We start from the raw sequence: 12,148 nt of genomic DNA, 5'->3' as shown, positions 1-12,148 counted from the left end.
ACCATTCTGTGATTCCAGGAGGTTTTCCTGCCTGGAACATCATTGTGAACTGATTAATATTAGAGGTCTCTGTGGCGAAAAACTCTGTCGTGGTTGGCAGGCAGGCAGGCGAGAGACGTCTTTTCCTCTTTCGATCGTTCCGGGAAAGACACGAGCACGCTCTTATCCTTGAAGGCAGGAGGGTGCTGTCTAGTTTGGCAGGTGCTCTGCTCATTGGCATGCAGGCCCCGAGCATCCTCCGTGCGGCAGTTAATTTTTTACACTCAACGACGAGAGACGTAGCCATGCGCAAAATAAAATAAACTCAGGGCGTGCATTCGGCGAAGCTCCTGCTTTCATAGAAACAATTAAGAAAGATGTGAGTGCTAATCCCAATGGAAGAAATCACGTTTTAATAAGCCAGCTTCACCAAAGCAGTGCCATGACTAGCGTTAGGGGAAGGGGAGGGATCTTGGGGGGGGGGAAGAGGTGAATGAGGAGCAGACACTCTTGGTTCAAGTACAAGACCAAGCTGCAGCCGCGAGAGAGTTTGGCAAGTTTGTGGTGCTGCCCCCCCCCACACACACACATTGGGTTCGGTAGGTTGTGGATCCTATCTGCCACGCTGAGCCTGGATCAGCTGAAGTTCTCTTGCCTGTACTTTCTGCCATTATGGAGTCCCACCACGATGGGTCGCCGTGGCAAGAGTGCACGCGCTCTCTCCGGGAACACAAGGACCCTCCATGAGTCCTCCAGTGCCTTCCCTGGGATGCTGCGAGAGATAACACTAACATCAAAGAGTGGCTCCAGGCAGAGCTTTGCTATGTTCCAAAATGCCACTCAAGTTACTTCCCATTTATGGGAAAGCTCATTTTTCCTTTCCCATAGATCACTGGTTCTTAACCTTGAGTTACTCAGGAGTTTTGGACTGCAACTCCCAGAAGCCTTCACCACCAGCTGTGCTGACTGGGGTTTCTGGGAGTTGCAGTTCAAATGCATCCGAGTAACAGAGGTTAAGAACCACTGCCATAGATGTTTCTACAGTTGATTCCATTGCATGTTTTGTCCTGTACATAGACATGGATTTGTTTGTTTGTTCATTTATTGCAAATCAAGTGGATTAAGAGGTGTCCTGTCCAACATGAATGACATTCTCCCAGGGGTGGGGGGTAGGTTGGGGGGAACCTTCCAAGCTGCTTTCATGTGATGGATGCAAAGAGCAGCTGCTAAATTCCTTGCTTGTGTCAATTTAATCTGTCTGGACAGGACACAAAACCTTGGCAAGAAATTTTCTAGCCCAGTGAGATTCTGTACCTCCAGGTGAGAGCAAGACAGAGATCCATTTTTTTCTTGTCAAAACCTCTACAATGTGCAAAAAAAATTTTTTTGTATGTCCTTTCACCTGGAGAGAAAAACCACAAGTATTGCTACACACACACACACACAAATACGCATCACACAGAGAAATGATGCAGTAGGTTGCAATCAGCCCGTCCTTTGCCTTGAATTCTTTTTTTAGAAAAGCAGTTGTCCTAGTTTGGAGAAAATTCACGGTATTGCATGAATCGTACAGTTTTCAACAACAACAAAAAAAACTGTCACCAACTTTGTTCATCAAGTGGACACTTTTTGCACAACATGATAGCCAGGCACACTCCTCACCAGTTAGTTCATCAGGGGGAGAGAAGACAGTTGCGTTTCCTCAGGGAAAGCTTTCCATTCCATCTGCTGGGGCCTTTGAGGATCTCTGTGGAATATTGTACACCTACTTACATACCCTGTAAGTAGCTAAAGAAAGCAGGGGCCGGCTTGGCCACGTGTTTGTTTAGCTGTGAGGGGAGACTCCAGAATGCAGAGGCAGTTTTGTCCAAGAAATTTTTTTTATCTTGCTGCTGGAAGAACCTTGTGCTGGAGGGGTTTTTTTTTGTTGGTTGTACAGGCAGCACCTGACTGGTTGCAGGCCATTGCTTCTCCTTAGCTGACCTTGCACACGAGGAAAGCTTGGGTCGCAACGCTGCAGGATCAGCTGGGTGCCTGCTGATGACCTTAATCCACTTTTCTGTGCCCTGATGTGAACCTGGATTTCGGTCTTCCTGTTTTTAAAATCTGTCTTGTGCCCCCCTGCTAGTGTCAGGGAACCCACTGGAGGGCCCTTCTCTTAATTGAAACCTATTTTAATTAAACTGCCTCTTACAACCACCTTGGTCACGAGTTATTTACCGACACCCATTGGTGCTTAATCTTAGAGCAGAATTGGAAATATCAATAGAGACCATAAATCGCGAGCCGGCTGCTGAAAAGCTTTGTATCAGATCTCGGCTCCAAAAAGCGCCATTACCTTTAGCTGTCACGGATCTGTACACTTGATCAATAAACTTCAAATATTATTAGAGGTGGACGCTTCTGAGATTGGGTCTGTTCTTTGGAGAGAGACAGAGATAAATCTTTCTTAAAAAATTGACTGGAATTTGCGCACGGGCCTCTTCCTGCTGAAACACATTTCTCTCAGGAGCCCTGGCAGCCGGCGAGGGGTGGGTGGGACAGATTTATTGGCCGTGTGCTTCTTGTATGGAAAGATTTAAATGGTAAATCCTTCACGTCTGACTTCACAAATCATGTAAAGTTAAAAGTATTTTACCGTTTCTGTTGCTGCTGTGCTTAAATTGTAAGGTATGGCCAGTAAATCATTTTAATGGAGGTGTCACTGTTTGACTCAATAAAAAAAGAAAGGGATGTGGGGGGGGACACAACGACCACAGTTTAGCTTCCATTCCAAAATGTTAATGTATTAATCAACGAGAGAATAATTGTTTTTTACTGCATTATAAATCTCAGTGGCCATTAGATTTGCAGGGAGGCCTGTTGCCACGTTCTTAAATTAAAATTGTTTACATTGCCCCAACATTAATTTTACTCTGCCTCGTCACATCCTGGGTTCATTTTTATTTGTTTTTCATCCCTTCCCTTGCCCACCAAGCCAGCGATGCCTCTCTCTAAACAGAAGGCAGCCCAAGAAGAAGAGGGAGAGAAGTTGTCATAAACCTCAGATTCATTGCATGGCACCTGATGTTGGAGATGAAATGCTACCGCGTGCCCTTCTGGCTTGCCGTCTTTGATTCTGAAGAATTGGGGTGGGGTGGGGAACTGAGCATCCTTATTTATTTATGATCAATCGATTGATTTATAAATTATCCTTCTGAGTTTTGGCATGTTACTGCATCAGAACCACAAATGAATTGTATTCAAAACGTAGAGATTGCCTCCAGGAACGTCCTTTTCTGAAGCCAAACACAATCTGAGGACAGCATCCGTTTGTCCGTTCAGGTTTTTATACTGTTAGTATCCGGCCATGCAAGTAATTCTTCGCAATTTTTTTAAAAGATTGCAGAGGTTGTCTCTCCCGAGGTTGTCCCAGTAAAATACCGAGGGGAGGCAGGGTGTCTCTATGGGCAGCTTGAGCGTTGGGCGTTTTGCTTTTTTGTGGCTGTACATTTCCCCTCTTCCCAAGCGAGGCGCCCTCCTTCCTTGCTCTCCCACGTGCTTCCCGTCCCCAGCTTGCGCTCTCTGGCTGGCCCAGCAGTGCCTCTGTTTGCTGCTTTGCCGCAAGAGAAGGAAGCCCTTGGCGAGCTGGCCGGCGAGCCCGTCTTCACGGCCAGCTGCTCTCTCTCACCCTCTCTCCGCCTGTTCGGGTGAGCCTCTGTGGGCGCCTTTCCCCTCAAATGACACAGGGGAGGGCAGGGGCTGCCCCGGATGGGCACCCGCCCAACTCTCAGGAGGACAAGTAACGCCTCTTGTTTTCCAATTGCCGCAGATTCTCGGGCGGGCGAGGAGAGTGCCATCACGGCCGTGGACCACGCTGTGATCGGCGGAGTCGTGGCTGTGGTCGTCTTTGCGATGCTCTGCCTCCTTATCATCCTGGGGCGATACTTTGCAAGACACAAAGGTACGTTGGCCACAAATACATTTTGCCCACCTCATTTGGGCCACGGGCAAAAGAAGCGAAGCCCCAAACCCTCCGCCGTCGTCGCCACCTGTCCTGCCTCCTTTGTGAGCGGTTTGCTTCTCATTTGCCCCTGACCCCTCTTTTTATTCTCAAACCAGAGAGACCCCGGAGGACTGCAGCAAGGGGGTAGAGAGCGACCCGGCTGAGGGCGGGTTGCTGGGGTTGGCCAGCTTGGTGACAAGACACGGGTTTGAACCCCGCTGTGTCTGAGCCACACTTGAGGTGGGGTGGGGAGGGCTGCAAAGAGTTTGGAGGGAAGCGCTGAGAGACTGTGAGATCTCCCTCAAGGGGGAAAAACCATATTTATCAGTGTGAACCAATAACTGCCATAAAGAGGCAGGTCCAGTTCATCCTTGGTACCTCAAAGCAAAAGCAAAGCGTGCTCCTTACATTCCGCTCCGTAGGACTTAAAGCATTCTGGCCGGTTTACAATTTAATTATGCAGGCTACACATTGCTGTCATCCCCCCCCCCCGGCGGCAGCAGCAACAAGCTAGGGGGTGCTCAGTTTACTGACCTTGGAAGGCTGAGTGAACCTTGAGCCGGCTACCTGGGATAGAACCCTGGTGTTGAGTCTTGTTTTGGAATTGCAAAAGGTTCTTGATGAAGCTTCTGCCTGCCTGCAGATCTCAGTATTATTTCCCATCCTTCTGGATCCTGCCACCTTCCTCGGGTAATCTCTGCTCCTGCCTCTTCCTCTGCAGGGACCTACTTCACTCACGAAGCCAAAGGAGCCGACGACGCGGCTGACGCAGACACCGCCATCATCAACGCCGAGGGAGGACAGAACAACTCGGAAGAGAAGAAGGAATACTTCATCTAGGTCTCTCTCTCTCTCCCTCCCTCTTGGTTTCCCCCGAGGTGTCCCACTGTGGACAGATCCTGGCCCTGTGTAGAAGATAAAAGACAGTGATCTTGGAAGTTGCTCTACCAGCTTATGGCTCTTTTGATTTGTCTCTTTCGGTCTTTCCCCCCTTTATTTCTCTTCCCTTCCTGTGCTGCTTAGTTTGATTTTTTCTTTTCAAATGAATGGCTGGCAAAATGTGTGGGAGAATCTCGGAGTCCACTCTGTTCAAAGTCCACTCTGCTCTCCAGACAAACTCCGTTCCTTTGGGTTTTTAATTCTCTGGCCAAGTCCAGCTTGGATTTAGTTCCGTTCCATCGTTGGCAGAAAATTCTGTGCCTTGTTTGATTCCTTGTTTCGTTGGAGGGAAGGGAGGAGGGAAGGGGTAGAAAGCCTGCTTCTTAATTTTTATTTTATTCTATGGTTTTCCTTCCTAGCCTCTCTTGGCATCGCCTGCTGGGATCCCTTCCAAATAGATTTCGTTTCTTTTCTTCTCCTTCCCCGACCCCTTAAGTGTTTTATCTTCTTTCTTTAAAAAAAATGACTCCTGGGATTTTTTTTAGTTATTATTCTTATTGCTGTTGTTTGAAACTGTGTCATCAAAGGAGAACCAGCACACCTTAGATTTCATTGTTTGCAATTCCGTGTAGTCACGATCCATTTGATTTCCTTGTCATGGAAGCTTGGAACTTCTTTAGGAGAACGGTGTGCGGCTGCCACGCAGGTCTCCGGGAAAGCAGCCGGAGGGGCCGAACCCCGGCAATCGCCTCTCGCTTTCCGCTGAGTCTCAGAAGTGTGGTGACGAGTTCCCTGCGAGTAAAGCATGGCCTCCCCTGGCTGGCCTCCCTCCAGAGGAACCGAGCCTGCTTCTGTCCCGTGTCTGTAGAACTCTTTGGCGCAAAGGGCGTCTCGTCTCGTCTGGACAGGCGCGAGGTGTCCAGAGCACCATCCTGCTACTTGACCCTGAAGAGCCGTGACCGCGGAGGGCCGATCCCACTGGGCCAGGAGGCACTTGTGAGGCATCGCAGGAGGCAAAGTGGGAGGGAAATTTTAAACATATATGAAGTTCTGCTACCCTGATCTCTGTCCTTAACGATCCCATCATCGGCGGCTCCTGATCGGCCTCGCCCGTTGCTGTAATTTTCTGCCCACAAGAAGAAAATGATAAGTATCTCCGTGATGTGAAAAGAATGTGAATCGGCCAACGTGTTTCCTCACTGTTACCATTATTCTTGTCGTTTGCTGTTGTTAATTCTCACTGCCTTCCTGGTCTATTCCCTTTTTCTGTTTTGTACTTGGTTAAAGAGGGCAAGAAAAGAGAGAGAAGGAGGGGGAGTGGGATGATTGCAAGCCAGCAGGTCCTGTACATTGCAGATCTTTCTTGTGCTGAGGAATCCAGCGGGGGACGGTGTGAAACTTTTCCATTCCTTCAGATTTGACTCGACAAAAGGCAGGAGGGGAGAAAAGAAGCGCAGGGCTTCTGGTCGTGTTGGACGGCCCCGCGTTGCTGCTCCGGAAAGGTCAGAGCAGAGGTGGAGAAATCAGCAGGATGATTTTTCAGTTGCTTAATCCAACACTCAAACACTGTGTGTGTGTGTGTGTCTGTGTGTGTGTGTGTGTGTGTGTGTGTGTGTGTGTACGTGTGCGTGAGAGAGAGACAGAGAGAGAGAAAGGTTGCTTTCTTTGTCCCCCCCTTTTCTCTGGCTCTGTACCTGCTGAACACAGCGCCCCTCCTTGGCCCCCTTCCTCAGCCTTAAGAGCCATTGGCCAATACATCACTGGTCCTTGCAGCAGGTAAGGTAGTAATGGTGAAGAGATCACTCAGAATAAGTTTTGAGTTCAGATTCTGAAGCCTTGGGGGACCAAAACGCCAACAGCGGTGAAGCAACCTTTTTACTTTCCGGGAGAGGGAAGCATGAGCGTTTCCCTCTTTAAAAGGGTAGGAGGAGGCAGAGAAGGGCAACTGTTTAGAAGCCTTGTTCCCCCCCCCCAAAAAAGAAAAGAAAAGAGAAAGACTCCATTGGATGAATGGGAATAAGGAAAGGAAGGTTCCAGCGGGAACAGTTCACATGGGGAAGACAGAGTGAACTCCGGGGAAGACAGAGTGAACCCCGGGGAAGACAGAGTGAACCCCAGGGAAGCACTTATGTTTTTACGGCTGTCGTGCTACATACTTGCACAGGTTTTATTTGGGCGGTGGGTGGGGCCGGGAGGGGGAGAATGTCATCTCTAAATGTCAACATCTTGTTTGTTTGCTTGGTTTCTTTCTTTCTTTTAAGAAGAAAGCTTTTAAAAAGATATATATATTTATTTTTTAAATTATTGGCAGAATGATTTAGATGCTACATTTCCGCAACTGATCTGGCACACAACACTCAAGTCTCTTCCCCCCCCCCCCGCTCCCCTTTCTGGTACGACATTTTCCTTTTTCCTTTTGTTTCCCCCTATTTTTCTGCTGGGAACCCATACGAGCCCAAAAGCGCGCTTGTGGGAACCCTTTCCACCACCCAGATTTCTTCCTGCAAAGTTTTGTCACTGGCGAACTCTTCTTCCTCAGCAGGCCAACCACCCACACCCGGAGGAGCAAAGAAAGCTAGGGGAAAGATGGTGGGGGAGAGCGGGAGGTGGAGGGGGGGCCTTTTCTTTCCTACACGTTGGTCACAGAAACCGGCACCCCCCAGGTGTCAAGGAGCTCATATTTGTTTTTGAAAAGTGTGCAGTAGTGCTGTGTTCCCAATGTAACTTTGACTTAATAATGTTGACATGTCTCAGGTTCATGTGTTTTTTGATTGGTGTTTTCCGTCTCAGGTAGATTGCAAAAAAACAAACAAAACAAAAACAACCACCACCACAACAAAAAGATTATTTTGGCCCCACACGTTGGCAGAGAACACAACGAGCCACTGTGACAGGAAAATTGAAGGGTTTTTTTAGTTGTCTATCCAGACGATAGGAACTTCCTCTTTCTGCAAGTATTCCCGTGCGCTGTTTGAAATGTATTGTTAGGTATTGATTTGTACAGGTTTAGAGGACAAGGGTTTCGTTACAGAGCGGAGAAAGAACAACCTTGTTGCATGGGGGTTTTATGGTTTCTGGGTTTTTAACTTTTGCTTTGCTTTTTTAAGGCGACAACAGAAAGAATCGTTGAGAAGGAATATGGAGGGTAGAGAACGGATGCCAAATAAGCTTGTTCTTTCCTCCCCCTCTGAATCTTATTTTTTGGAGAGAGAAAAAAATCCTTTCACCCCTCCCCTTTAGGCCGATTCTGTTTAAGGTGTCCATGGATGATGTTGCAGTGTAAGAAAACGCATATCCATTATCTTCCCATTCACATTTTGTATTGGTTCATGTATACCATTTTTACAAAGAAAAAAGAAGTACTATAAAGTATCTGTCTTCTTAATAAAAACAGATTAATGTTACAAAACTACTCTTCTTCTCCCTTCGCCCTCTTTTGCTGCGTCACCCTTAAGAAAAGGCATCTCCCTGCGAGGCGGGCTGGCAAGATGCCCATTTCGGCTCCTGGGTGTCTCTTCTCAAGCTTGTTCTCGCCCAGGTTGCCTCCAAAAGCTCATTGCAGCCTTTCAGAGGTTCAACTGGACAGGTGGAGGGAGGGAGGGAAGGAGTATGGGTGGGTGGGTGGACGGACGGATGGATGCATGCATGCTGCTAAACACACAACACTGGAGACCAGTATTCACATGCTCTGCATTACGCTCACTCACTCAGATGTTTGCAAGAATCTTCCTGTCTTTATTAACTTTGGATTTATAAGTCCTAGAATCCTGTAGCAGAATGGTTCAAGGTGGCCTAAGGGGTCCTTCTTGCTGATGGCAGAAGTGTGCCTTCCTTGCACGACGTAGCGTGTTCTAGGCCCGGTCCCTTTCGCATCCAAGCCAAGTTGCAGCAGGCAGGAGAAAAACATGCCTCTAAATTTGCAACTGGCTCCTCCGTGTTTGCCCTGCTTTGTTCCAGTGCGGAGTATTTTTTTTAAAGCGTCTCCTCCTGAATTATTTGTGAAGGGATGTTGCTGGATTTTTTTTTCCAATGCTGCTGTTAAAGGAGGTTTTCCCCCCGAAGCCCCAGTGATATTCCTCCCCTTATTTGGAAAGAAGATAAAAGGAAGCCTGTTTCCTCCAAGGCAGGCAACGAAGATATTAGTTTTTCACTATTGTTTTTGGGCTGATGACATTTCCCAGTACAACGGCGGCTGGCCCTAAGGTGACACGCCGGCTCTAATTGGTGCCATCGTTCACCGTCCTGCAGACGCCAGGAGAGGGAAGCCTTGCTCAATTGGAGAGGTTCATCTCCTCCGAGACACGGAAGTACTTAATGCTTCCCTCCAGAATGATACAGCCACAGCACCGCCGAGCCTTTCCACATTTTTCTCTCCCCCTCCAGCTTAGAAAGAAAATAAAAAGACCCCAAACAGCTTTGTAATTCCTTTCTGTGTGACGCTCACAGGCCGAAGAGGAGAGAGAGGAACCTGGCCGGCCGGCCTGGGCCGAAACACAGCAGATGGTTCTTAGGTTTCCCTTTTCCAGCCAATCTGCAGCCTTTGCAGGAGACGAAGAGGCTGTTGATTTGGTGGGTTGGCAGCGTTGGGTTTAGCTGGACTTCCCCGAGAATGGGGGAATTGACGTGAGCGAGGGAGCGCTTTGGAAAGTCTGTGTCTCCTTTATCAGAACTGGCTTAGGATTCGACGCCTACGTTGAACAGAACCTTAAGGATGTGTGTTGTCTCTAGACAAATGAGCAAAAATGCACTGAAAGTGGGGTCTTTCGGTGGTTCCGAGGCAACTGCAATGTGGAACCAAGGGCCCTTGATGGTACTTGCAGGGTAAAAGACAATATTTAAAGCTAGAAACAGTAAGTCTACAAATACTAAAAAAGATCAAACAAATATCACACTAAACAGTGGTAGACAAAAGCAACACCGAAACACATTCAAAGCAGGAAGGTACAAGAATCCATTTTTAAAAACCCACTAAGGAAAGGAAAGGGAAAGGTCAGGGAAAGGTCTTAGCTGCTTGCAGAAGGACAGCAACGTCTGGCTTCCAGTGGGAGGGAGTTCCAGAGTCTGGGAGCAGCCACAGAGAAGGAGGTGCTCTTCTGCGTCCCCACCAAGCGCATCTGTAAAGGTGGCATGACTGAGGGAAACAAGTCTCCTGATAATCTTTACACCCAAAGAGGCTCATGATGTCATCCTCGACATAGCTTCTAATTTCTCAGAAGTCCACCGGTGACACTGCAGGTTTGGACAAGGAGCAGGTTGGAATGTCTTCTACTCCCTGTGCCTTTTCTTAAGACGCAGATCAGATGGGGGAAATTTCTGCCCATGTCCCTGAACTCTGTGAACCCAAATCTGGAACCCAGGTGTGACGAGACAAAATGAGCAAATGATGGGGGGAAAGCCACTGATCGAGTGCAGAATTGGTTTGCATGAAAACAATGGCGGGGCGTGGAAGCTTTTTTACATTTACACAATTCGTCTAATCATGGACCCGAATTATTCCGATAGCCTATGGTTTTACAACGGCTTAGCTATGAAAGGAGACTTTGCTCCATTTTTTGAACCTAATCCTTAAAGCCATGTAGGATTGGCACTGGGGAAAACAAGAATCTTAGCCATTGGGGGCGAAAGAAATCAAAGCTGCCTTCTTTCTCGTACGCGCCTACCTCTCTTTTTAACATGCACGGCGCATCGTTCCCTCATATTCCCAACCTGATAGCCTTAAATCTTCCTTAAGTGATATCTTCTCAGGTTAATTAATCTCCAGGCTTAAACTTGCTGTGAGCAGCAGGCAGTCTGTCCTGAAGTCAGCAATGTTACGATTGCATCTCCTAATACTGTTTATCCTGCATTAGTGTTTACTTAAGGAGAAAATTGATCTGTAATTGATATTTCAATCTTCCAGCGCTGATGTGGGGAGAGAGGTTTAAAGGCAGCTTTTAACAGCAGACAAAATATTCAGATCCAGGGACAGACATGGAAGAGTTTCACGTGCATTTTTCTCCACCCAACCTTTATTTCAGGGGAGGGTTTGTTCCGGCTTTTTGTGTGGGGGAGGTGCATGTTTTTTGTCTGTGTCTTTTTTAGTTGTTCACACGGTTCTTTAAAGAGGTGAACGAATTCCCAGAGAAAAAGCGTCTTGCTGGTGGTTAGTAATCAAGATGTCAAGGTTGAGCCATCCAAGAGCCTGGATCCTCATTGGACGGGAAAAAGAGATTGCCATCCCATCGTTCTTGTGGGTTTCCTAATGGTCTTTGGTGGACTATTCTGAAAATCATGGTTTGGATCTTTGGGGAAAACGTTAGGTGTGATCCAGCAAGACAGCTCTTCCTGTTGCAGGCTCGGTGTCTTTCTTCCTTTGCCCATGTTGGTTTGCTTACTGCCAACTTGAAAGGCAGCGGAAAAAAATAACCCACTTCAGAATGGTTTCCAATAGTTGGCCTTCCTGCCCTGGAAAGGAAGCTGTCCTGCATGAACTTTGTTCAAAGTGACCCTTATCCTTCAGAAAATGCCTCTCTTCTCTGGAAACCCAAATTACACGAGTTCTCCTCAGGGTGAGAGAGAGATGGAAGTTCTTTTGCACCAGGACAAAGAAAAATCTTCTGTGTATTTGGATCTTTCTTTGAGATGTGGGAATCGGGACAGTGCTGGCCAATCTGGGCTGGGGGGGAATGGAGTGGACAAGGAACAAAATGTCCCTCTCCTGGATAATTCCTTGGGATCATGAACAGAAATTTCACATCAGGAGTAGACCAGATGGTGGAAGGACAGAGGGATATCCTCTGGAAATTTCCTTGTGTTTTTTCCCCACTGGAATCACCTCCTGAACAAATATTAGATGGGCACTGAATTGGTGAGTTCAGATGCCGGTTGGGAGTAAGGAAGATTGGGGCGCCACCACAGAGAGATTAAGGAGAAGCTTTCTTGTCAAGCTCTGCTCGCCTTGATCCCTTGTCCCTTCGGAAGATCCAGAAAATCCTAGCCATTCCCTCAGCTGCCTTCCAACCTTTTGATCTTGAGTCCTGATGGGCACCAGCTCGCCCTTCCTTGTGCCCCCCCCCCCCCATTCAGGACTTCCTGTCCTTGTGCTGCCCTTCGCCAACTCATCCTTGGTCCTAAACAATCCCGGGTCTGCGTTCTGCCATGTCGCACTATAAAAAAGGTGGATTCACATGGCAAGCTTGGCAGGAGCTCCCAGAGTTTTAGAATGCATGGAACATGTTAAGCCTGAAGCAGGTTGAGAAAATTAATTGGGTCAGGATTGCTTCTTACCTGGAGGTTTTTCTGAGCTTGGCAGAAGCTTGCCTGAAG

General features: G+C 47.7%; 1 protein-coding gene across 6 annotated transcripts in view; it reads left to right on the top strand.

The window, feature by feature from the left end:
- CADM1 (cell adhesion molecule 1) overlaps positions 1–8,255 on the top strand; it is a 239,261-nt gene extending 231,006 nt beyond the window's left edge. For 5 of the 6 annotated variants that reach the window (XM_078379612.1, XM_072979367.2, XM_072979366.2 and 2 more), the window contains 2 exons: positions 3,791–3,922; positions 4,686–5,378. In XM_078379612.1, coding sequence (XP_078235738.1) covers positions 3,791–3,922; positions 4,686–4,804 — 251 coding nt within the window. In that variant the 3' untranslated portion in view covers positions 4,805–5,378. Of the gene's footprint in view, positions 1–3,790; positions 3,923–4,685 lie in introns of all 6 variants that reach the window. The other variant, XM_072979365.2, reaches the window with a different exon arrangement.
- Positions 8,256–12,148: the final 3,893 nt, after the last annotated feature.

Source organism: Pogona vitticeps, chromosome 8 (assembly GCF_051106095.1).
Source record: "Pogona vitticeps strain Pit_001003342236 chromosome 8, PviZW2.1, whole genome shotgun sequence".
NCBI classification, from domain to species: domain Eukaryota; kingdom Metazoa; phylum Chordata; class Lepidosauria; order Squamata; family Agamidae; genus Pogona; species Pogona vitticeps.
Note: the sequence above shows the minus strand (reverse complement) of the source record. Positions and strands in the feature narration are given on the sequence as shown.